The sequence below is a fragment of the Nerophis lumbriciformis genome, linkage group LG13 (assembly GCF_033978685.3).
Source record: "Nerophis lumbriciformis linkage group LG13, RoL_Nlum_v2.1, whole genome shotgun sequence".
NCBI classification, from domain to species: domain Eukaryota; kingdom Metazoa; phylum Chordata; class Actinopteri; order Syngnathiformes; family Syngnathidae; genus Nerophis; species Nerophis lumbriciformis.
In genome coordinates, this window is record NC_084560.2 from 270,048 (window position 1) to 296,657 (window position 26,610).

At 38.7% G+C, this 26,610-nt stretch overlaps 1 protein-coding gene and 5 non-coding genes across 10 annotated transcripts in view; 3 read left to right on the plus strand and 3 right to left on the minus strand.

Moving 5' to 3' along the window:
• The window catches only part of LOC133613919 (uncharacterized), a 123,603-nt gene extending 101,231 nt beyond the window's left edge, over positions 1-22,372 (minus strand). For 4 of the 5 annotated variants that reach the window (XM_072914393.1, XM_072914390.1, XM_072914392.1 and 1 more), the window contains exons 1-2: positions 21,960-22,372; positions 20,740-20,970 (exon numbers count right to left, since the gene is read on the minus strand). In XM_072914393.1, the coding sequence (XP_072770494.1) occupies positions 20,740-20,970; positions 21,960-22,062 (334 nt within the window). In that variant the 5' untranslated portion in view covers positions 22,063-22,372. The remainder of the gene's footprint in view (positions 1-20,739; positions 20,971-21,959) is intronic. The other variant, XM_072914391.1, reaches the window with a different exon arrangement.
• On the minus strand, positions 8,140-8,212 carry trnav-cac (transfer RNA valine (anticodon CAC)). Its single transcript has one exon. It is a non-coding gene; the product is annotated as a tRNA-Val (tRNA).
• Positions 8,747-8,820, plus strand: trnan-guu (transfer RNA asparagine (anticodon GUU)). The gene has a single exon. It is a non-coding gene; the product is annotated as a tRNA-Asn (tRNA).
• Positions 9,648-9,718, plus strand: trnag-gcc (transfer RNA glycine (anticodon GCC)). Its single transcript has one exon. It is a non-coding gene; the product is annotated as a tRNA-Gly (tRNA).
• trnav-cac (transfer RNA valine (anticodon CAC)) lies at positions 10,999-11,071 on the minus strand. The gene has a single exon. It is a non-coding gene; the product is annotated as a tRNA-Val (tRNA).
• A 1,718-nt stretch (positions 22,373-24,090) lies between the features above and the next one.
• On the plus strand, positions 24,091-24,209 carry LOC133614020 (5S ribosomal RNA). Its single transcript, XR_009816529.1, has one exon. It is a non-coding gene; the product is annotated as a 5S ribosomal RNA (ribosomal RNA).
• Positions 24,210-26,610: the final 2,401 nt, after the last annotated feature.

Sequence of the window (26,610 nt, forward strand, 5' to 3'; positions counted from 1 at the left end):
CAAAATAAACAAACAGTTGCACATTCATAGAATGAAAATGAAAATGAAAATGTTGCAGACCGAAAGGGTTTAGGCTGAAGTTCAACACTTATAGCGCCTAACCCTATAAACAATGTCAAGTACAAGATGAACTTCCGAAAATGATGAAATGTCTTTTGTACAACATATTATAAATACACATTATACACAATATGAACATTGTTCAATTATATACACAGTAAAGGCATGTGAAATATCCTTATACGCGTATTAAACCTTTGTACCAATTTATATACGATATACAAACAATTATACTTCTATTATTATTTACATCCCACATTTAGTATATGTTGCTATCATGTTTTATCAGCGAGGAAGACAACATTTGTGTTTACTTTTTTGTCAGATCCAAGTTTTAATGCTCTGCTGAATAAATGAATCACTATGGCTGCCAATATGGAGGATTATTTATATATTTAAGATCAAATACTTCTCTTAACAGCTAGAAAAATGACACCACAAAAAAAGTGAACTAGCAGCAGGACTCAGTAAATATTTTATTAATTGACTAATTAATAAACTATAAAGAGTAACATGACAGTGGATATTTCACAAGAGTTGACTAAAAAGTGTAAAATGGGAATGCTACATAAAATGCTTAACATAGACTGATATTGATACTGTGTAATCATTTATTTGTCCTAACATTATTTTGGGATATAAATTGATGTCCCCCCAATGTTAAACTCATTTCTACGCTCACTGTGTGAAGACTGGAGGTTAATGTACTAATAAAGTAAAAAGATGTAGCACAAATGATGTGTATATATGTTAGCCAATAACAAGTCCGTCTGTAAGGCACACAAACACATTTATTCAACATCGTTATGATGTAACATGGAAGATGCTAACGTTAAGCTAACTAGCGAGGTGATGCTGTGAAGAGCTGCTCCGCAAAGTTGGCATACAACCAAAAATGACTTTAAAATGTTATTATTAATGTTCACTTTCAATGTATTTATTTGGAACATGTCAAAACTTTACAAGCACAATTTTTGCTCAAGTGATCAAGCGTCCAACATGAGTGGAAGAAGCAGAGCTTGTCTGGTCCCCCCCAGTGTAAAAACTAAATGCTTGTCTGGTCCCCCCCAGTGTAAAAAGTAAATGCTTGTCTGGTCCCCCCCAGTGTAAAAACTAAATGATTGTCTGGTCCCCCTCAGTGTAAAAAGTAAATGCTTGTCTGGTCCCCCCCAGTGTAAAAACTAAATGATTGTCTGGTCCCCCCCAGTGTAAAAAGTAAATGCTTGTCTGGTCCCCCCCAGTGTAAAAAGTAAATGCCACTCAATGATGTGTTGAGTTGAGTTGAGTGTATTTATTTCTATGTGACATTGAAAACAAGCTCAGTTGGCCAAAGTGCTGTACAGACATAAGACATAAGGTGCACATAGTGTCACATTAACATGGTAACACAGGAGGATGAATACAATACAATAGTAAAATATACCTTAAAAGAAGTGCAGAATATATCACCTAAAATACTAAAATGTAATAAATAAATACAAAAGGATAAAAGAAGAAATAATTAAAAACAGCCAAGATGCTGCCTAACTGGATTTGAACGCCAGGGAGTAAAAATATGTTTTTATATAGAAATAGTCTCAGAGACTGGGAGGATCTAATAGATAGTGGAAGGTTGTTCCACAGTCTGGGCCCTGCCACTGAGAAGGATCCATCTCCTCTGGTTTTTAGCCTAGTTTTTGGGACAGCCAGGAGGAGCTGGTCTGAAGACCTCAGGGTCCTGCTGGGTTAGGTTTAGGGTTACCCTAACCCCCTACTGTACTGTTTACTTGTTGAAATACCCTTTTTAGAGCAAATATCTACCCACATGGACACTTTGTTGCTGCCAAAAATGTATTTCAAATAATATTTTGATATTGACACACAGGGGCGTCACTAGCTTCTAAGGACAGGGGGGGCTTAGCCCCCAGGAGATGCACAGGATGCGAGCGAACGTAGCGCACGAGCACAAATCTTCACAAACGGCTAACAAAGACTTAGAAATGATTCATTGTTATTATTATTATTTCAGTGGGTTTATTTTCAATGTGTGTTCAGTACAACAACAACAATGACATTTTGTTGACAGCATCAACAAGAAACAATGACTTGCATGATCCTTCAAGATACACTGAAACACAATGAAAGTCATGGCATTAGCCTCGATGTTATTACTTCACAACATAGAGGCTAATGCCACCACTTTTGCTCACAATACAATAATTGTTTGTTCCCAAATATTTTGAAGTTGCACAGATTACATTTTGGGCACATATGTGACTAAAATGGTTGTAAATTCAAGCCCTGGAAATATTACTTAATTACTTGAATTAAAGTCATATCTGGACCGGGATAATTTGGCTTATATATAATATATTTATATATATATATATATATATATATATATATATATATATATATATATATATATATATATATATATATATATATATTATGGCAAGCCGTTAAAGAAATGAAATATATATGGAAGTCTGAATAGAAATGAGAAAGGTTTATATATAGTGTAAATAAGAAAGACTGCTGATGTGAAAAAGAGCCAAAGCTGTCAAAGAGCTGAGGGACCATCTTCAAAGTGCAATGCTGAAACAAATAATGTAAACAATAAAATGTAACTTCCAGGGCTTGAGATTAACGTAGTCCCGTCGTCCCGGGGACGGTAAAAAAATGCACGGGACGAAATGAAATGCTCCCCGGGACGATGGCTTTTAACCATTTTTTTTACTTTTTCTTTTTATGTATTTATTCATTTTACATTTTTTATTAAATGTCTTGGTTTTTCCTCCCTCTGAAAATCCTATGAAATGATTAACACCCATCCATCCATCCATTTTCTACCGCTTATTCCCTTCGGGGTCGCGGGGGGTGCTGGAGCCTATCTCAGCTACAATCGGGCGGAAGGCGGAGTACACCCTGGACAAGTCGCCACCTCATCACAGGGCCAACACAGATAGACAGACAACATTCACACTCACATTCACACACTAGGGACCATTTAGTGTTGCCAATCAACTTATCCCCAGGTGCATGTCTTTGGAGGTGGGAGGGGCCTATCCCCAGGTGCATGTCTTTGGAGGTGGGAGGAGCCTATCCCCAGGTGCATGTCTTTGGAGGTGGGAGGAAGCCGGAGTACCCGGAGGGAACCCACGCAGTCACGGGGAGAACATGCAAACTCCACACAGAAAGATCCCGAGCCCGGGATTGAACCCAGGACTAGTCAGGACCTTCGTATTGTGAGGCAGACGCACTAACCCCTCTTCCACCGTGCAGCTATTAATGTAACAATACAATACAACAAATATATTTAATGATGCTTTTTCCATTATTAGAACAATAGGCTAATGTATATTACTTGATATAGATTCTACAAGAAACACAAAAGTTAAAAAGTAAATGATTTACAATTGCAGACACAAGGTTTGGTGCAGCTTCACTCATTGTAAAGGAAGACGGAAGTCCACGCAGGAGAAAAATGACTACAAAGATGGTGTATTTAGAGCGGGAAAGTAACTTTTTGTCAAACACAGACCAGGTGTAAAGTGGAGCTAATACATTTTACTACAAGCAGTGATGAATACTTACTTTCTTGAAAACGTTTCTTATGTTCATTTTGCATCCGTTCACGTTCTTGTTCTGCTGTGTGCTAATGTGCTTCGTACACCTGCAGGACCGCAAGCAAGGTCGCAGAGAAAATGCGGACTGGATTTTGAGTGATGTGGGCATTTTCTATATGAAGAAGTGGAATGGATTGGATACCGACACACTAAAGGGGCTCGCTACCTTACGCTATGAAGTGAGGGGAAACTGAGTGAATAATGACAGGTTATATCATTATTTATTTAAACTCATATTCGGGCCACTTCATAATGAATATGTCAGCATGTATTTGTAAAATAAAAATATATAACACCAAATGATTTAGGGGGGCTTAAGAATATTTTAGGGGGGCTTGAGCCCCCCTAAAATAGGCCTAACAACGCCAATGTTGACACATCTCATCTCTGCATACTCTACTAGAATACCCTTATGAGCATTACATATACTGTATATAAATCAAGTACCTATTTTACTGTTTACTTGTAGAAATACCCTTTACAAAGTTAAAATATGCCAAAACAACCACTTTGCTGCTGCCAAAAATGTATTTCAAGTAATATTTTGATATTGACACATCTCATCTCTGCATATTCTACTAGAATACCCTTATGAGCATTACATATATCAACACCTACTGTACTGTTTACTTGTTGAAATACCCTTTTTAGAGCTAAAAACTACCCAAATGGCCACTTTGCTGCTGCCAAAAATAGATTACAGACAATATTAACAATAACAACAAAATGTCAAAACATTTCTGTTAGAATAATTGTTTCTAAATGATCACAAAAAACTTTGTATTACATTGTGTTCCTGACAAAAGGACAGGGGCTGTCTTCGAAACGTACCAAGAAGAATGCTCGTAAAACTCCACTGGGACTTCAAAGCGGACAGATGGCAGGATCTGCCCGACTTCCAGAGGAACTCTTTTTGAAGTATTTTACAAACTCTTTTTGAACTATTTTATGGAACTCTCTTTGAACTATTTTATGGAACTCTTTTTTTTAAAACTTTTTTACAACCTCTGCTTTTGAACTGTTCGGTAACCGAAGGCAACGCTGTTTACGACCCACTTCCCTCTGGAAGCAGCTGTGGTCAGGTGGGGGGAGAAAGTCAAATAAAGAAGGAGTGCAATCTTTTGGCAGAGCGTGGTTGAAGACTGTACAGAAAGTACAGTCGCCATGTTTCTCCTCAATATTGAGTCCAAATTTAATTCTGTTTCTGTTTGATTATTTGCCTCTTGTCTTGTATAGATGTCATCAGTGTTTGAACCTGATATTTCTCTAAAAAACAATATTATACATTCTGAAAATGTAAATGATAGCAAGAATATACCTACAACTTTCAGAAAAATTTCACTTGCAAACACTTTGTTTAAAAGGTTTTTACTGTACCAAAATTCTAAATAAGTAAATAAAAATGACTGATAAACACTGGAAAACTGTCACTGAATGTCTTAGTGTGATGTCATTCTGTCACAGACAAATGCTACGCAGCTCCATGCTGGTGCTGAGAGGAAAAACGTGTTATATTTGTGTCATTTTTTTATATATATTTATATATAAATATATACACACACACATACATATATACAGTATACATATATACACACAAACACTCAATTTGACATACAAAATAACTACTATTTTTAAGAACAAGTTAAAGTAATATATAATACATATAACATATAATATATATGTATATATAAAAAAAATATATATATATATTATATTATATATAGACATATAAACTATATGGGTATATATTTGCTCCAAAAAGGGTATTTCAACAAGTAAACAGTACAGTAGGTAGTTGATGTTGATATATGTGAATGGGGGGGGGGGAGAAAAGGCCCTTTTTAGAAAAAATCTTTGACCTGGTCCTGGCTATTTGGGCGTGCTTCAGTTGGGACAAAAAAAGCATGTAAAGGATCTTGGACTATTTTGGACAAAAAGCCTTCCCACCTGACTTGTCAATGAGCTGCAGAGACTGAGAGGGCATCATCTTCTACCACCACACAAACAAATGAAGCAAGAAAAGTCTTTTCCCAACCTTGAAAAGGGAAGAGGCGGAGAGAAGCAGTTTGTCGCTACATGCGGAAACAAATGCCAAATGGTGTGTGTATCATCTAATAGTGGCCTTCAGATTTCTGTCCTGGGAGTTAAAGACATACACTTGGTTGTCTCCAGTACTGACAAAGACATGATTCCGTAGTAAGGAGCCCACTTTCACAATACACCACTGTGAGAAATAAGCAAACTCCTTCCTTCCATCTTTATTTACAGCGGAAGAGAGACCACCACTGTTTCCCGCGCCTCAAATTCTGACCAATAGCAGTTTGCATTTAGCGGTCATCAAGTCTTTATTTTGTCTCTTACTGTGGTGTTGTCTTTATTTTGATATGGCATACAGGATGTGATGTTATTATGCTTGACACATTGACTCCTCTGGAGAATAAACTGATCATTACAACTCATATTAGTCGATTAAAGAAAGAATTTTGCTTTGATTTATTGTTTGAAAGACTTCAACTATAGTATTGTTGTTACTTCAATGTTGACGCCAATCAAGCACTTGATGGCGTTGTGTTGCTAGACTAGGAAGCGGAAGTAGCGTTCATGAGGAGTTTCCATCATACAATTATTGATATTGTCTCTCAGTATGCAAAATAAAGGGACTTTGATTTATTGCATCAAATGTTAGTTGTAGTATTTACATGTTTTTCTTCAACAGTTGGGCAAGACAACCACAAGGTGGCGTAGGCCGCACCAGCACTTGTGTGGCTCAACCATGAAGAAGAAAACTATCCAATCAAAACATTTTCAAGAAAACTGTCATATTTCAATTTGCTTTGCTTGTTTGTTTGTTTTTGCCATTTTTACAACTTTTATCCGGCTTTTAAATCAAGCCCAAATGGAGCTTTTTAACGAAAGTGAAACATTTACGATGTACTTTTGGGAGAATAGGTTACAAACTTTTGAAGGGTGGCCTTTTGACGAAGACTGGAAAACGTGAGTTTTGAGTCCAAATTGAAAAGAAGTCCGTTTTAATTGTAAACACTGCAGATAAAATGACAAGACGCATGTAGCAGCTTTTTGTTTATAGCATTTCTTTGTTGCAAAGTAGTGTTGTTGAAGCAAGTCTTTAACTCTTTCATTCTTAATAATCAAATGTAAATAATCAAATGTAGATACTTTTTCTTATGCCTTCTGATCTCTCTCTCTCTCTCTCTCTCTCTCTCTCTCTCTCTTAAATTTGCAAAAAAGTTTCTAGTAAAAACGTTTGCAACAAAACTTTCAAGCCATGCTTGTTTAAACTAATGTAAATTACTGATAATCAATGCTATCGCCTCAAATTGGCTATCATTAATTCAGTGTAGGGTTATAGACATCGTGTTGAAATCCCATGCTGTTCCAGGCACTGTAGCTGTCAGTCAAGGTGCCTGTTTGTTAAATAGGAGATGTTGGGCTCAAATCCCGTCAGTGTCTTGAAGTTTTTTCTGTAACACTTTCTCAGTTTGTTTTCAAACCACATGAATGCAAGCCAAATTCTATTCGTTTTGAATAAAATCCCATTGGATCCACAGAGTTTGATGTTTACTGCAATGTTTTCTTCCAAAAAATGCCATTTTAAATGTGGATTGAACCAGGACTCAGAAAGAAACACTACTTCAGATGGGTTCCAAATCACTTTGTTACAAGTAGTTTGTCTGGATATTCACCAGAGTAAGCATCTTGGAGTTTAAGACAGCAGAGTGGCGCAGCGGAAGCGTGCTGGGCCCATAACCCAGAGGTCGATGGATCGAAACCATCCTCTGCTATGATTTCCCTGGTTCAATCCCCACCTAGTACCAACCTCGTCATGTCCGTTGTGTCCTGAGCAAGTTACTTCACCCTTGCTCTTGATGGGTGCTGGTTAGCGCCTTGCATGGCAGCTCTCTCCATCAGTGTGTGAATGTGTGTGTGAATGGGTAAATGTGGAAGTAGTGTCAAAGCGCTTTGAGTACCTTGAAGGTAGAAAAGCGCTATACAAGTACAACCCATTTATCAACCCATTTATTTAGGTTTCAGTTGTCTATTTGACTGGTTCTTAATTTGAAAGCAAGGCCAACACTCATTCAGACTGCAGCTGTCTTCTCTAACTCTTTGGGAATTACACCTATGATTCCTGCTAAAAGAGAGGTTAACATCTTATAAGTCAATCTAAACAGTACAGTTGCAATCCATTGAAAGCCCTGAGAATACAGTGACTTGAATGAATGAGAAATTTCACAGGTTTGTGCGTGACATTTTCATGGAACCCAGCATTCATGATGTTGAAGCCTGAGGTCTGCCTATATGAGAACCCTCTAAATTTGGTGTCGTGTGTGCTCGGCTGTACATGAGGTGGTCAGCTATGTTGCAAACTACTTTATGATGAAACACAGGACCTTGCTAGCATTTATTTCCTTGCTTATTCAAAGAAGTAAGAAGGAAAGTAAAAAGACTTTGTTTCCACCCTGTTTCGAACAGGGGACCTTTCGCGTGTGAGGCGAATGTGATAACCACTACACCATGGAAACTGCTGCAAGTTGCAGACCTTTATCAAGACTTACAAGTTGATTTTCGGCCAATAGAAAACATGGTGCTTGCTAGTCTTATTGCTGTTATTAGCTGCATTGCATTTCTTGCCTTTTGTGGATGTTGTTAAATCTCTTGTGCACGTAGAATGTGTTCTACTTTGTAGCATGTTTTGTCTGTCGCAGCCCGCATTTCAAACGTTCTTCCTCTTAACCGGGTTCAGAAACCTCTTTTACTCCACAGGCATTGGTGGTTCAGTGGTAGATTTCTCGCCTGCCACGCGGGAGACCCGGGTCCGATTCCCGGCCAATGCATTCTGTTGCTTTTATTACATTTTAACTAATATTCATAAGGGACAAAAGCAATGTTTGTGACAACCGCAAGACGCAGGCATTCCACCCAAAAGGCATATTGGACTCGCCGAAGGCTGAATCAGTGTACTTCTCGTTACGCTAATCCAAAGACAATGACATCGGGACATCGTAACATGAGATTTTATAATTTTTTGGGGAGTAATTAATCATGTAAACCAGTAAGTCTCTGTGGCGCAATCGGTCAGCGCGTTCGGCTGTTAACTGAGAGGATGGTGGTTCAAGCCCGCCCAGGGACGAAATCTTGACTCGACCACAGGTGTTTGAGGGTTTTCTTGTACAGCCCATGTCCTTCTCTAAATTTGCAAAAAAAGTTTCTAGTTTAAACGTGTGCCACGTTTGCAACATAACTTTCAAGCCATTCTTGTTCAAACTAATGTAAATTACTGATAATCAATGCTATCGCCTCATATTGGCTATCATTAATTCAGTGTAGCATGTTTGGTCCGTCGCAGCCCGCATTTCAAACGTTCTTCCTCTTAACCGAGTTCATAAATCTCTTTTACTCCACAGGCATTGGTGGTTCAATGGTAGAAATCACGCGGGAGACCCGGGTCCGATTCCCGGCCAATGCATTCTGTTGCTTTTATTACATTTTAACTAATATTCATAAGGGACGAAAGCAATGTTTGTGACAACCGCAAGACGCAGGCATTCCACCCAAAGGGCATATTGGACTCACCGAAGGCTGAATCAGTATACTTCTAGTTACGCCCATCCAAAGACAATGACAATCGGTCAGCGCGTTCGGCTGTTAACTGAGAGGATGGTGATTCAAGCCCACCCAGGGACGAAACCTTGACTCGAGCACGGGGGTTTGAGGGTTTTCTTGTACAGCCCATGTCCTTCTCTAAATTTGCAAAAAAGTTTCTAGTTAAAACGTGTGCCACGTTTGCAACATAACTTTCAAGCCATTCTTGTTTAAACTAATGTAAATTACTGATAATCAATGCTATCGCCTCATTTTGGCTATCATTAATTCAGTGTAGCATGTTTGGTCCGTCGCAGCCCGCATTTCAAACGTTCTTCCTCTTAACCGAGTTCATAAATCTCTTTTACTCCACAGGCATTGGTGGTTCAGTGGTAGAATTCTCGCCTGCCACGCGGGAGACCCGGGTCCGATTCCCGGCCAATGCATTCTGTTGCTTTTATTGCATTTTAACTAATATTCATAAGGGACAAAAGCAATGTTTGTGAAAACCGCAAGACGCAGGCATTCCACCCAAAGGACATATTGGACTCACCGAAGGCTGAATCAGTGTACTTCTAGTTACGCCCATCCAAAGACAATGACAATCGGTCAGCACGTTCGGCTGTTAACTGAGAGGATGGTGGTTCAAGCCCACCCAGGGACGAAATCTTGACGCGAGCACGAGGGTTTGAGGGTTTTCTTGTACAGCCCATGTCCTTCTCTAAATTTGCAAAAAAGTTTCTAGTAAAAACGTTTGCAACATAACTTTCAAGCCATGCTTGTTTAAACTAATGTAAATTACTGATAATCAATGCTATCGCCTCAAATTGGCTATCATTAATTCAGTGTAGGGTTATAGACATCGTGTTGAAATCCCATGCTGTTCCAGGCACTGTAGCTGTCAGTCAAGGTGCCTGTTTGTTAAATAGGAGATGTTGGGCTCAAATCCCGTCAGTGTCTTGAAGTTTTTTCTGTAACACTTTCTCAGTTTGTTTTCAAACCACATGAATGCAAGCCAAATTCTATTCATTTTGAATAAAATCCCAATGGATCCACAGAGTTTGATGTTTACTGCAATGTTTTCTTCCAAAAAATGCCATTTTAAATGTGGATTGAACCAGGACTCAGAAAGAAACACTACTTCAGATGGGTTCCAAATCACTTTGTTACAAGAAGTTTGTCTGGATATTCACCAGAGTAAGCATCCTGGAGTTTAAGACAGCAGAGTGGCGCAGCTGAAGCGTGCTGGGCCCATAACCCAGAGGTCGATGGATCGAAACCATCCTCTGCTATGATTTAGGTTTCAGTTGTCTATTTGACTGGTTCTTAATTTGAAAGCAAGGCCAACACTCATTCAGACTGCAGCTGTCTTCTCTAACTCTTTGGGAATTACACCTATGATTCCTGCTAAAAGAGAGGTTAAACATCTTATAAGTCAATCTAAACAGTACAGTTGCAATCCATTGAAAGCCCTGAGAATACAGTGACTTGAATGAATGAGAAATTTCACAGGTTTGTGCGTGACATTTTCATGGAACCCAGCATTCATGACGTTGAAGCCTGAGGTCTGCCTATATGAGAACCCTCTAAATTTGGTGTCGCGTGTGCTCGGCTGTACATGAGGTGGTCAGCTATGTTGCAAACTACTTTATGATGAAACACAGGACCTTGCTAGCATTTATTTCCTTGCTTATTTATAGAGGTAAGAAGGAAAGTAAAAAGACCTTGTTTCCACCCTGTTTCGAACAGGGGACCTTTCGCGTGTGAGGCGAATGTGATAACCACTACACCATGGAAACTGCTGCAAGTTGCAGACCTTTATCAAGACTTACAAGTTGATTTTCAGCCAATGGAAAACATGGTGCTCGCTAGTCTTATTGCTGTTATTAGCTGCATTGCATTTCTTGCCTTTTGTGGATGTTGTTAAATCCCTTGTGCACGTAGAATGTGTTCTACTTTGTAGCATGTTTTGTCTGTCGCAGCCCGCATTTCAAACGTTCTTCCTCTTAACCGAGTTTAGAAAATTCTAATGTATGCTGACCTTGAATGGAACATTGTCACCACACGCACGGCCAAAAACTGTTTGTGTCCTCCATGCAATCGCCCCGAGTGCTCCCACCTGAACCCAATTAAATGACGTTACCATGGCAACCGCACCATAGCAACGGTCCCATCCCTGTCAACACATTTCAGCATGAACAGAGGCCAGCAATCAATGAGAGAAAACAAGATAAAACAATATGAACAAATAAGGAAATTGGCTCCTACATTATGCAAAGTAAATGTCTGTGGGATGATGTACAATACTGGCTTGTGCCTGACACTCCAAACTTTGATTGATATTGATATTGTTTTGGGGATGTTTAAAAAGAAAACATACATTAAAAATGTTTAAAACCCAATAATGGGAATTTTTGTTTTATCCACGAATGTAAGTTTGTAAAATTACAAAATAAACATCCTTCCACAAACAATTCAGCCTTTTTCTCTCACTTTTATATTGCATAAAGGTCTGGGGACATACATATAAAACAATCATCATATTACAAAAGAGAGTAATAAAGATCATTAATAAAATGGATTATAGAGACCCAACAAATAATTCATAACGTCACACATTTTAAAATGGTATAAAAGACAAGTGTTCAAATGATGTATAAAGTAAATAATAATATGCTTCCTGAAGTGGTCCAGAAGATGTTTCACATGTGAACCAGTACATATGTACATCATATAAAGGTGATCATCTATGGGATCATTAACAATTAGAAATACAAATATGGAATACTTCAATATTTCAAACTATCTAATCTATAAATGTAGAAGCATATTAAAAAGATAGTTACACAAACAATAATGTCACACATTATATGTGCTGATGTTGTTAGAAAGTCAACATTAAAGTCTAGACAGTTTATTTCAAATCCTGCAGTTTCATTTGCTGCTGCTGTTCTCACCAGCACACTTGTGTTTCTTACACTGGTACTTAGAAGACAATCTTTCACCACACACACTGCAACTACACACTTTCTCTCCTGGGTGTCTTCTCATGTGTCTTTTCAAAGATTGCCTTTTAGTAAAACCTTTACCACAGATTGAACAAGAAAAAGGTTTTTCACCAGTGTGTTTTCTCATGTGCATTTTCACACTCTGACTTTGTCTAAACTCTTTACCACAAGTTGAACAGGAAAAAGGTTTTTCACCAGTGTGTGTTCTCATGTGTATTTTCAAATTTTGACTCTGTGTAAAACCTTTACCACAGGTTGAACAGGAAAATGGTTTTTCACTAGTGTGTGCTCTCATGTGTCCTTTCAAATGTTGACTTTGTGTAAAACTTTTACTACAGATTGAACAGATACAAGGTTTTTCACCAGTGTGTGTTCTCATGTGTCTTTTCACACTGTGGCTTTGTGTAAAACCTTTACCACAAGTTGAACAGGAAAAAGGTTTTTCACCAGTGTGTATTCTCGCATGTACTTTCAAATGTTGACTTTGTGTAAAACCTTTACCACAAGTTGAACAGGAAAAGGGATTTTCACTAGTGTGTGCTCTCATGTGTCCTTTCAAATGTTGACTTTGTGTAAAACCTTTACCACAGGTTGAACAGGAAAAGGGTTTTTCACCAGTGTGTATTCTCATGTGTATTTTCAAAGATCGCTTTTGTGTAAAACCTTTACCACAGAATGAACAAGAAAAAGGTTTTTCACCAGTGTGTGTTCTCATGTGTCCTTTCAAATTGCAATGGTCATTAAAGGTTTTGTGACAGTGAGAACATGTGAAGTGAGTGTTGTCAGTGTGACATGTTGCATCATCTTTAGAGTGTTCATCATCAGTGTCAGGAGAGTGTGACGTTGTGTCCTCACTATCTGATAGTGGAGCTAAGATCTTGTCTGCTTGTGATCCTCCACAGTGGTCTCCATCAGCTTCTGTTGTCATGTGTTGTGTTGAGCTGCTGCTTGGAGGCTCCGCCTCTCTCTTCTCCTCACTTTCACCTTTGACCTCATCATCTTCACTCTTCACAGGGACACCAGTCACTTCCTGACTAACGCTGTGTTCCTCCTCTTCCTCTTTAATGTGGGGGGTCAGTGAGTCTTCCTCTTCCTTTTTACAAGGCAGGGTCTGTGTCAAAGAGGAAAAGGAGAAGCCAGAGGGTCCGTGGTGCCTGGTCTTCCTCTTTGGTGGATCCTCCTTCAACATCCTGAAGCTACTCTCCTGTTTTTCAGGCAGAAGTTGTTCTTCACAGACGTCTGCAGGACACAAAATGACAAACATGCTTGAGAAATGTCCAGATTTGCTCAGTCACATGAGGCATTCAGTAAGTTTACATGTACTTAAAATAACAAGTTAATGTATGAATTGGCCTGAAAACAAACACACTGCTGTTTACAACATCATTCACAGGAAAAGAAGACCACTTTTTACGAGGGGTGGGCAATATGGCCTAAAATCTGTATTGCCATAAATTCCCTTCTGCCTGAGGTATGATGTATAAAGTTGGAGAAAAGATTAGGTCGTTTACATTGTAAATCTGTATTCCGTATTGTTAGCTCTGCTATGGCGCTACCTTGTGGTCGAGTTCGCTCACTGCGAGTGCAGTGGGTTGAAAGTGCATTTCCTTTTGCTACGTGCCATAAACCTCAAGTATGGTTTCTTCTTTATCTCGCCAAGCAACGTTTGTAAGTGTAACCGAGGATTTCCACTGGATAAGAGACTTAACCACAATTGGTGGTGTAGAATGACGTCTGGAACTCAAGATAGTTCCACATGTCTGGGAACGCCACCGACGGATAATCTTTGATATTACTCAACAAATCTTTAGGGATCTATTCCATTTCATAATTAGATTTCTTTCTCGTATCTGCTTTTCGCAGGAAGATCTCGGCCAGGGGTGTTTAAACTAATTTTAGATGGGGGGCCACATGGAGGAAGATCTACTCCAAGTTGGCCGGACTGGTAAAATTACGGCAAGATAACGTAAAAATAAAGACAACTGCAGATTGTTTTCTTTGTTTAAAAATAGAACAAACACATTCTGAAAATGTACAAATCATGTTTTTGTTTTTTTACATCCAATAGTATTCTATATTTAGTTGTCCTTTTTTACACTTTCAGAATCAATTATGTGATAATGTTCATCAGTCAACTCATTGGTGTTCATTTTCAATCTATCAAGATAAATAAATCATATCAAAATCAAATTACAGGATGTAATTGATGTAGTTTGCTCATTTTCCCCGACTGGTGCGCTAACATCATGTGTTTTAGTTGTGTTTTACATATGTAGCATCATCTACAAAGATACAAAGAATTGCTATTGCGACATCTGGAGGACACATTTAGAACAGCAGTTTCTTTCATTCAAAAATTTCGACTCATTTTTGTACTTAGCCAACTCATCCCGTCTCATTCACTCATTCACACACTGATGGCGGGATCTGCCATGCAAGGCGCTTACCACGACCCATCAGGAGCAAGGGTGAAGTGTCCTGCTCAAGGACACAACAGACGTGACTAGGTTGGTAGAAGGTGGGGATTGAACCAGGAACTCTCAGGCACGGCCACTCTACCAACCGCGCCACTAGCCTTCCACCATCGACCTGCCTACTAGCCTTCCACCATCAACCTGCCTACCAGCCTTCCACCATCGACCTGACTGCTAGCCTTCCACCATCGGCCTGACTGCTAGCCTTCCACCATCAACCTGTCTACCAGCCTTCCACCATCGACCTGCCTGCTTGCCTTCCACCATCGGCCTGACTGCTAGCCTTCCACCATCAACCTGTCTACCAGCCTTCCACCATCGGCCTGCCTGCTAGCCTTCCACCATCGACTTGCCTGCTAGCCTTCCACCGTCGACCTGCCTGCTAGCCTTCCACCATCGACCTGCCTACTAGCCTTCCATCGACCTGCTGTTTGCCTCCAGCCATTGGCTTCGTCTACGGGCTTCCACCCATCGGCCTTGGTTGGTAGTCTTTAGCCCTGTCTGCTAACATCTTCAAAAGTGGTAAAACAAGTGGAACTTCTCCTCTCACTATGTCACAAATTATTATATTGTGTTTTATACTTTTGTGTGGTTTTACTGGTGTCCCAAATGGGTCTGGTCACCCCCACTCACGAGCTATGCTACTTCAAGATGCACAGTTTGACATATTTGATAATTTGACATGTCATCATAGTGGCAGCTACAAAATAACCTCGGCCTTATCTCAGTTGAAGATTTCTGTGACTTTGGACAAAACCAAATGGCTGCATACTATGGTAGAGTCCATTCATTCTTATTGTTTCCTTGTTTTGAGAGATCACGTCAACATTACTGCATCCTCCCCTATTGTGAGCACTTACCTTAACAGATTAAAGACCGACTCAAAAGATGGTAACTTTAAGCGCAAATGTTTAGTTATATTATTGTTATTGCTCTCAGGAAATGTTGAGACTAATCCAGGCCCTGATACACCTACACAATGTTTTACACCTGCAGATTTTAAAACTAGATCTGGTCTTGGGATTATTCATATCAATGTTTGGAGTTTACTCCCTAAACTGGATATGATAAAGATCTGGATGAACTCAACAAATGCTGATATTGTAGTCTTATCTGAAACTTGGCTTAAACAATCTGTGCTTGATAAAGATATTTACATTCATGGCTATAATGTCTATCGTACTGACCAACAAAGAAAAGGTGGTGGAGTGGCCATATATATTAAGCAGAGGTTTGATGTTAAATTAGTGCTCTCTGAATCAGTAAGTAAAGAACTTGAACTGTTAGCACTTGAAATTGAATTAGCTAGAAATCACCACATTATGGTAGTGGGGTGTTATAGGCCTCCATCTGCCCCTAGTAATTCCCTATCTACTCTTGTGAAGTTTCTGTCTCAACTGAAATACAATGAAATAGTGATTTGAACTGGGACTGGCTCACATCTGTGTCTGACTCTTTGAAAGCACAGTGTCAATCTCTAAATTTAACACAATTAATTAACTCAGCTACAAGACCTAATCCTAAATGCCCTCAAAAAGCTACACTCATTGACTTAATTCTAACAAATATGCCCTTTAAATGTGTTGCATCTGGTGTTTTCCCTAATGATGTGAGTGATCAGTGTGATTGCAGTAGTGCGAGACACAAGGATTCCTAAAAGCAAGCCTCGTCTTCTTGAAAAACATTATATGAAATTATTTGAGACGCAAGCTTTTTTACATGACTTGCATCTTTTTAATTGGGATAGAATTGCTCTTTTTGATAATGTTGAACTGGCTTGGAAATATTTTCACGAAAACTTCTTGAGTATAGTGAACAAACATGCCCCTTTTAGAAAATGTAGGGTTAAAGGACGTGACAATCAGTGGTTTACATCGGACCTGTCAGATGTATTGCATGAGCGTAATGCTGCTTGGGCCAAGGCACGCAAGTCAGGGTTAGAAGCAGATTGGTTGAATTTTAGACAATTAAGAAATCAATTTACCTCTCTCCTTCGGAAAGTCAAATCAGAATTGTATTTCTCCACAACAACTGAAAACATCAAACACCCAAAGAAGTTTTGGAAAATCATCAAATCTTTGTCCGCCTGCTGTAATTCAGTCAATCTCCCACCTAGTATACTTGTTGATGGTGTCAGAGTAAGTGACAGAAGAGAAATGGGTAGTCATTATAATAATCATTTTATTAACTCTGGTTTTCTCTATAATTCTGACAACTCTACTGAAGTTCCGCTAACTCCGGAAAGAACCGTTGAAAATACTCAGGTTTTTAACTTTACGCCCTTTACCACAACAGAGGTCATGAGGGCTCTAAGTCAGGGGTGCTCATTACGTCGATCGCGAGCTACCGGTTGATCTCGGAGGGTGTGTCAGTCGATCGCCAGCCAGGCATTAAAAAAATAGTCCTAAAAATGAGCGATAATAAATCTTCACTATGTTGTCACTTTCGTCACTTGATTGACATTCACGGCACCCGAGGGTCTTCTGAGATGACGCTGGCTGCTGCCAGCACATTACTAAGAAAAAATTACCGACTGGAAGGCGAGAAACACTTTATTTCAACAGACTCTGGCGCCGTACCTGTCGTCAAAACTCCAAAGACCGACTGCACAGTTGCACAATAAAAGCGCTGCTTCATCCTGCCTGCGCTACCAAAATAAGAGTCTCAGAAAGCTGGCGTAAACAAGCTAGCAAGCTACGGAGTTTGCCGCCAATGTATTTCTTGTAAAGTGTATACAAAGGAGTACGGAAGCTGGACAAATAAGATGCCAAAAACCAACCACTTTCATGTGGTATTGGACAGAAAGGAGGACTTTTTTTCTCCTCCATTTGAAAATGCGGACGTTATCAGCACCACCGTCTGATTCCTATCAATGCAAGTCATCACAATCAGGTAATACACCAACTTATATTCTTGTCTTCATGAAAGAAAGGAATCTATATGTGTTAAACATGCTTGTATTATCATTAAACACCTTTAACTTGTTAACAATATTAACTATATGTGTTAAACATGTTTGTATTATCTTTAAACACCTTTAACTTGTTAACAATATTAACTATATGTGTTAAACATGTTTGTATTATCATTAAACACCTTTAACTTGTTAACAATATTAACTATATGTGTTAAACATGCTTGTATTATCATTAAACACCTTTAACTTGTTAACAATATTAACTACATGTATTAAACATTCTTGTATTATCATTAAACACCTTTAATGTATTAACAATATTAACTATATGTGTTAAACATGCTTGTATTATCATTAAACACCTTTAACTTCTTAACAATATTAACTATATGTGATAAACATGCTTGCATTATCTTTAAACACCTTTAACTCGTTAACTATATTAACTATATGTATTAAACATTCTTGTATTATCATTAAACACCTTTAATGTATTAACAATATTAACTATATGTGTTAAACATGCTTGCATTATCATCAAACACCTTTCACTTGTTAACAAAAACATATCTTTCATAAATAAGTAAATATAAATGATATATATGAATGAGGTAGATCCCCACGACTTGATCAATTGAAAAGTAGCTCGCCTGCAGAAAAAGTGTGGGCACCCCTGCTCTAAAACAACTTAAACCTAGAAAGCCAGCTGGCTCAGATAAGTTGGAGCCGCTTTTCCTAAAGTTGGCAGGTGAAATTATAGCTGGACCACTGACTCACATTTTTAACCTTACTCTAATTTCAAATGAAATCCCCTTGGATTGGAAATCTGTCCTTGTAATCCCCCTATTAAAAGGAGGTGACCCTAGTAATCTAAATAATTACAGACCGATCTCTAAACTCTCTGTTCTGGAAAAAGTGCTTGAATCCCTTATCAGTGAACAGATAAAATACTTTTTGGACACCAACTTTATTCTGTCACCATTTCAGTCAGGTTTTGGCAGAAATCACAGTACTGTTACTGCTGCTATGAAGTTTATAAATGATGTAACTGAAGCTCTTGACAAGAAGCAGTGCTGTCTGTCCCTCTTTATTGACTTTTCAAAGGCATTTGATACTGTTGATCATGTCATTTTAATCAAACGTCTTTCAGCTATTGGTTTTTCTCAGCAAGCAGTTGGATGGTTTGCAAATGACCTCACAAGCAGAACTCAGGTTGTTCAGATAGAAGGTTCCTTCTCGGACGTACTGCAAGTGGAAAAGGGTGTCCCTCAAGGTTCTGTGTTGGGCCCATTATTAATTAATAATTAATAATCTTGGACAGAATATTCCGAACTCAACTTTCCATTCCTACGCTGATGATACTGTCATATACTGCACAGCACCCACTCCTGCTGAGGCCTTTAAATATCTACAACATGCATTTGACAGAGTACAAGAACAACTTTGCTATCTTCAACTGCTTTTAAATGCAGAGAAAACAAAAGTGTATGTTCTTAACCACATCAAAAACTGTAAGATCAGCACTGTGTGAGAACATTTGAACAATAAATGGGCAACAAATTGTGTTAGTATCTGCTTTTAAATATTTAGGATTTTTAATTGATGACCACTTGAGTTTTAAAGGGCACATTCAGTATGTTGTAAAAAAAATCTGAAACTTTTACTGGGATTTTATTATAGAAACAAGTCTTGCTTTTCTTTTAATGTGAAACAGAAATTGGTGGAAACAACCTTTTTACCTGTAATTGACTATGGAGATGTGTTGTACATGAATGCTACTGCTGGTTGTCTCCACAAGCTGGATAGTGTGTACCACGGGGCACTGACATTCATCACCAACTTACTCACCATTGTGTGTTATACTCAATGGTTAACTTACTCACCATTGTGTGTTATACTCAATGGCTAACTTACTCAACATTGTGTTATACTCAATGGTTAACTTACTCACCATTGTGTGTTATACTCAATGGTTAACTGAACATCTTTATGTGCTCGACGCCTCAATCATTGGTATGTGTTCATCTACAAAACTATTCTGGGTATCACCCCATCCTATCTGTCTTGTATTTTAACAAAGAAAGAAACAAGGAAGTCACAATCTTCATTCAATGAATGATCGCAATTTGTCGTCCCCAAAGTAAGAACTGAACTGGGCAAGAAAGCATTTAGGTTTTCAGCAGTGAAGGCTTGGAATAACCTACAATCCAATATTCAACTTCAAACCCTTGTTACATTGAATGAGTTTAAAGCTTCTGTGAAAGGATTGCAGTCTACCTTGTCTGTATGCACATGTGTTATGTCAGCAAGTTTTAATGTTGTACATTTGATGTTTTATGTGTTGTTTACTGTTTTTAATCTAACCTTGCTGCTGCCCTCTTGGCCAGGTCTCCCTTGGAAAAGAGATCTTTAATCTCTATGGGATTTTTACCTGGCTAAATAAAGAAGAAAAAACACAAACCAAAAAAAAACAGCTGTTTATTTGAAGTCTTAAAGAAGTCAACTATGTGTGCAGTGCAAGGTGAAATGCAGTTATGTCATCTTCTTGTCAATAACACACACATCACACTTTTGCGTGTTGTTGCTTCCTTATTTGTCATTATTCAAAGCTGATTTTAATGTGTAGCAGCGGCAGCTGAACTCAATGTGACAACGTGTCATAGTTACTACGTCAGTCAGCTGGAATTAAAAATACAAATAGTTGTGTCGTTAGTCCAGAATCTTCATGGACGACATAATTAGGAACCAGTACGGGAAAAAAAATGGTACTTGGTATACATCTCTTATCTTTAAACCTTTGAAATATGCTGACATATGTGCTGCTAAAGGTAAATAAACAGTAGCCATATTGAATGTTTGCCTTCATTTGACCACGTGAGGTAAGGAGGACGGCCTCTAGGTCACATGGTTACACCCCAGCAATTACACTGTTGATGATTGATGAGCATTCATTTTTAAATGGTGGTGTTAAAAAGCAAGTATATCTCCATCTTTAGTCATAAATGTGGCCCCCGGATGAACATGTGTCACAAACATTGTATTAGATGATATGTGGATGTTGTGCTTACTTGGACTGTGATGAAGCTGTGAGGACTCAGGTGCTTTGTCTTCATGCTCTTCAGTCTTCACAGAGACAACAGTCAGTGGAAACTTGCTGACATCATCCTCCTCCTGCCCTACAACACACTCTCCCTCCTCTTCCTCTTTCATGTGTGAGGGCTGTGGATCCTCTGAAGTGAAACTGTCCCCCTGCAGATGAGAGAGACATTCTTCTTGGTGTCCAATCAGCTGATGGATGTCTACAGGACACAAACAAAACACATTTTAACTCCTACATGCTAAATATTAAATCGTACATAAAATAATGGGCTGTAGCTTTTGAACATTTTATTAATCAAGTGTTCTACTGAAAATGTTTTCGATTAATCGAGTAACTGGATAAAACTTAGTGTTGCTTGGTTAAAGACAAATTTAAGCGACTTTAAGACATTTCACTTAATAATGAACGGCCAATTGGTTTGAGATGGTATGAGATCAAGATGTCATCTTTAGATCAGGCTTTGTTTTTTACACAATCACTGCCACATTAAAAAGTTAAAGTACCAATGATTGTCACACACACACTAGGTGTGGCCAGATTGTTCTCTGCATTTGACCCATTAACCTTGATCACCCCCTGGGAGGTGAGGGGAGCAGTGAGTAGCAGCGGTGGTTGGCTCGGGAATCATTTTTACAGTGATTTAACCCCCAATTCCAACCCTTGATGCTGAGTGCCGAGCAGGGAGGTAATGGGTCCCATTTGTATAGTCTTTGGTATGACACAAGCTACTGATCTCAGGGCGGACACTCTAACCACTAGGCCACTGAGTAGGTGGATGTAGCAGGTGTTGTAGTAGGTTAATGGCTGCACCAATATGAAGGAAATAACAGGTCAGTATAGCTTTTACACACATAAATAACTTGTCAAACCTGCCAGCTAGCAGGCTAGGTTTACAGCGTCAGTTACCATGGTAACTGACTCTGACTTTGTCTTACCTTTCTTATTTATATACTCAGGAGTTTGCACTTAACCTGCTCTCTGGAATATTCCCCCGGTGACTGTGTGAGTTTTGTGTAAACATGTTGATACACTTTGTTACAAACTGAGAGGAACATCAACCTCTCATAAATATTGTGTGTCTGAACATCCTCACATGACAATTCATCTTCCTATAGACAATCTATTGAAGAAAAGTGTTAATAATAAATATAAAGTTAGTAAAGATGTGAGAGTAAGAAGTAAACAAACCTGTTGTGTGTAACACAACTTGATGTTTTTCATGTTGTCGCTCCTTCTCCTCTTTTGTTGGACAAAGTTCCTCCTCGTACTCTGCTATGGTTCTTTCGCACATTTTCACACAATCACAACACTTTACACTCACACTTGATCTCTGCTTAGCGATGTGTTTTCATCTCTCTTTGTTAGCAGCTAACAAGCTAAGCTAACTAGCAAGCTAAGCTAGCTGGAGAAGCATCAAAGTGCGCTCAGACTAATATACAAACAGTTATTATGACTCTATTTAATAGAGTGTAATAAAGGACATATATGTGTACATGGACGCACAGATTAAGAACACTGAACTGTGACGACTGCAATAACGTCTTCACCGTCAGACGCCATCTTGCTTTATCCTCGCCCTGTTTGCTTCGCGCGCAGTCTTGTCAGATCTCGCGAGAGAAACAATTAACCAGCTCTTTTCCAGATCTCGCGAGAGAAACAAGTAGAAACCAGCTCTTTTCCAGATCTCGCGAGAGAAACAAGTAACCAGCTCTTCCCCCCCACCCCCAGTACAACTATTTCAACATCCTGAAAATAATTATAAACTTTTACATTTTCAAAACAAAGACATACAACTTATTTTGGTAAATAAACAGTAGCTTATATGACCCCTTTAAATGATAAGTTGGCTGATCAGAGCGAGACGAGTCGTGGCTCCTCAGCTTCATGCAGGACGGAGTGGTAGGAGGCGTGGGCGAGGTTGACTGACTGCAAAAGACCACACCATTATTTTTAAATCAATCTAAATATTGCTCTAGTTGGTATTTGTGTTTTAAATCCTGTTGTAAAGGTTTGTACTTTCAACTGTAGTTGTAAATATTTAGTGGAATTGTATTATAATAACCGAATATATTCCCTCATTTTGGAATAGTTGCAATTAAAGCAATACATGAATCACAACAGCTGTAGTCTCAGCACTTTGTAGCGCCCTCTGGCGTGAGTGTCAAAGATTACAGCACCTGGTATTCAACACTACTTTATGCGTAGAGACCGTCAATAAATAACCATTACCTTGAAAAATGTATTCATCTACATCAAAACACTGACTCATCTAAAAGAAGGTAAATAATTAGTCATACCTCCTTATTGTGCATGCCCATTATTTCATAATTTTAACAATACATCCATATTTAATATAAAACAATAAGGATATTTTCCCAATAGTCTCCATGTCATGCAACTCAGTAACCTAATTCCACTTATTAGTCATGCTAACCTTTTAGTGTAACGCACACCCTTTTATTTTAAAATAGGGTTTTATTAAAAAAAATTAAAAGAAAAGATACGTTTTTTAATAAAAATCATGTGCATGATAAATATTATACAGATAATTATCAACATTTTTATTAGCTCCAAATGAGAGTCAAGTTGGTTTTATGTTGGATAGTCGTAGTTGTTGCGGGAGCTAAAAATGAAACCATGGTTTTCAATATTACAAATTTATATAAAATCCAATTAAACTTACTTTTTAAAACAAAAAGGTGTGAAACACATTAGAGAAAACACTTCAAATATCAAGTGAATTTGGGATTTTAGGTCATATGACCAGGAATCTATTGAAAAGAAACATTTATTTTTAATATCAAAATGTTTTTGATCCTATTTTAAAATAAAACAGTGGAATTTGGTTACTACGTTGCATGATGACATGGAGACTTTTAAAACAAATAATTATTGTTTACATTAAAAAAATGTTTAAAATATAAAATCAGGAACGATATTAAAAATGTAGGACTATTTATTTGACCTCTTTTAGATGAATCAGTGTTTTGATGTAGCAGATATACATCTTCGAAGACAATAGTAGTTTGTTGACGGTCCCTAAGCATAAAGTAGTGTTGAGAGCGGCACCTCTCCTGCAATCTCCCCGCAGCATGAGAGAGCAGTGTGGGCACAGTGAGGGGGAGCTTCCGCTGGAGCTCCGGAGGCAAATATCCACCGTGAAAGCAACTTGACCGCCGTAGCAAAGGAAGACAATCACACAGCATGAAAAAGCACATTAGTGTACGCATGCGCGCCAGGCTCTTAGATAAATAACAATTGTCTCCCATCCCGTCTGTAAGAGTTTCATTTAAAAAGGTTGTTTTTACCTCGTCTTTCGGCTTACGGCCATACTACCCTGAACACGCCCGATCTCGTCCGATCTCGGAAGCTAAGCAGGGTCGGGCCTGGTTAGTACTTGGATGGGAGACCGCCTGGGAATACCAGGTGCTGTAAGCTTTTACACTCACGCCAGAGGGCGCTGTTTCTCACTTCTTGCAAAAAAAAAAAAACAATGTTTTTTATTTCACATTCAGTTTTACAAAAACACATGTCATTTTATAAATTCACCAGTCACGGATAGTCCGTCAATATGTTCAACACCAGTTTGGCTGTTACTGCAATATAACAATATAACAATGTATCATAATTGATACACAATATGAGAATGTGTGCTGTATAAATGAATTACTTAATTGAATTAGAACACAACAGGAGCAGTAAATATGCAGGGATTACCTAAACTGGTGTGTTGTGTTAATTTAGCAATATTAAAGGTGTCGATCATATGTATAGCCTTTTGACTTGACAGAACTTGCTACTTTCCCCAAAACCCAAAGATTAAAAAGTTATTCAGGAGCGCTCCGTATCTTTCATTGTGTACGTCTCTGTCTGTCAGTACAACATCCAATCAAATTACATCCACGTTATTTTCGTCCCACAGCATTCATCCAATCAAATTGCAGGACAACCAACAAAGAAGAGCTCTCAAACAACGCGCCAGTGAGGAAAAATGATGCCAAAAATAGTTTTGTTCGGGTATTAAAACTACGACTTGGTCAACAAAAAACGAATTGCAGTATGCAAAACATGTGGTTCGAAGATTACAGACGGAGACGCAACAACTTCCAACTTTGTTCGACATTTGAAGTTGCACAAAGAATCCCCCGATTCCTATTTTCAACAGTCCGTTCATTTGAGCAGGAAAACGCTGAACACCATCTTTGTTTTCTACCTGTCATCTGTCACTTTAGGCTGCTCGCCGGCTCCTCATCACCACTTCAAGATGACCGCCCAATTTCTCGCGTTCCAGCAGCCAATGCTGGGTCTACTTATAAGATGTCTATGGGGGCGAGAGCTCGTTTTACTCGTTTCTCTCGCGAGATCTGACAAGACTGCGCGCGAAGCAAACATGGCGAGGATAAAGCAAGATGGCGTCTGACGGTGAAGACGTTATTGCTATTATATACTGACTGTTAGTCGGTAACACTTACAGTCATACTCATTGTTCACCTTAGCAATGTGATCACGAGAGTCGAGTCGGGAGCTGGTGTAAACTTTAGACAGCTTTATTTGCACACACAGAACGGAAGTCCAACCCAATATATATAAACCCACCTGGCACTCCCCCTGGTGGTCACTGGGTGTAACACAGTGCAGACAAAACATGAAGCTCAATACACAACAATTGCAGTCGTCACAGTTCAGTGTTCTTAATCTGTGCGTCCATGTACACATATATGTCCTTTATTACACTCTATTAAATAGAGTCATAATAACTGTTTGTATATTAGTCTGAGCGCACTTCTCCAGCTAGCTTAGCTTGCTAGTTAGCTTAGCTTGTTAGCTGCTAACAAAGAGAGATGAAAACACATCGCTAAGCAGAGATCAAGTGTGAGTGTAAAGTGTTGTGATTGTGTGAAAATGTGCGAAAGAACCATAGCAGAGTACGAGGAGGAACTTTGTCCAACAAAAGAGGAGAAGGAGCGACAACATGAAAAACATCAAGTTGTGTTACACACAACAGGTTTGTTTACTTCTTACTCTCACATCTTTACTAACTTTATATTTATTATGAACACTTTTCTTCAATAGATTGTCTATAGGAAGATGAATTGTCATGTGAGGATGTTCAGACACACAATATTTATGAGAGGTTGATGTTCCTCTCAGTTTGTAACAAAGTGTATCAACATGTTTACACAAAACTCACACAGTCACCGGGGGAATATTCCAGAGAGCAGGTTAAGTGCAGACTCCTGAGTATGTAAAATGAAGTGTATTAATGAAGTCATATCATGTTCTACACTTGGTGAATGTTCATATTCATCTGGGAGAAAGCAAACCATCAGGTTTGAGTAAACAGTGCTATTTCAGTTTGAGCACATGAGAAGATAAGGTCCCTTAGTTTGATATTCACAGGTGAATCCAGCAGACTAGTAAAAGATCTTAGGTGTATTGCTGCCCTCCACAGGTTCTTAACGGGATTTCCTCCTTCTGTCCTATGGCCCACACTACATTCTACAGTCCAGTAGGTGGCAGTATGAACCTTTCAAGTCACGGCTGCAAACTGCCAGTAAAAAGAAGAAGTCATAGAGCTGGTTGCTTGTTCCTCTCGCGAGATCTGACAACATGTTTAAATAGAACAATTGACAGGTTGACAACATCCAAACAAAGCAAGTCATCTCCAACACATCTCAACATTACACACATCCTCCAGGCTGACTTAGTCTAGATGATGAAGTAAACTGGAAACTACATGGAAGTCATAGAAAGAAAACATTTAAAAAATTGACTGCGATAATAAATAGAATAAAGTACATACCCACAAATATTAACTACAGTTATTGTATCCAACTTC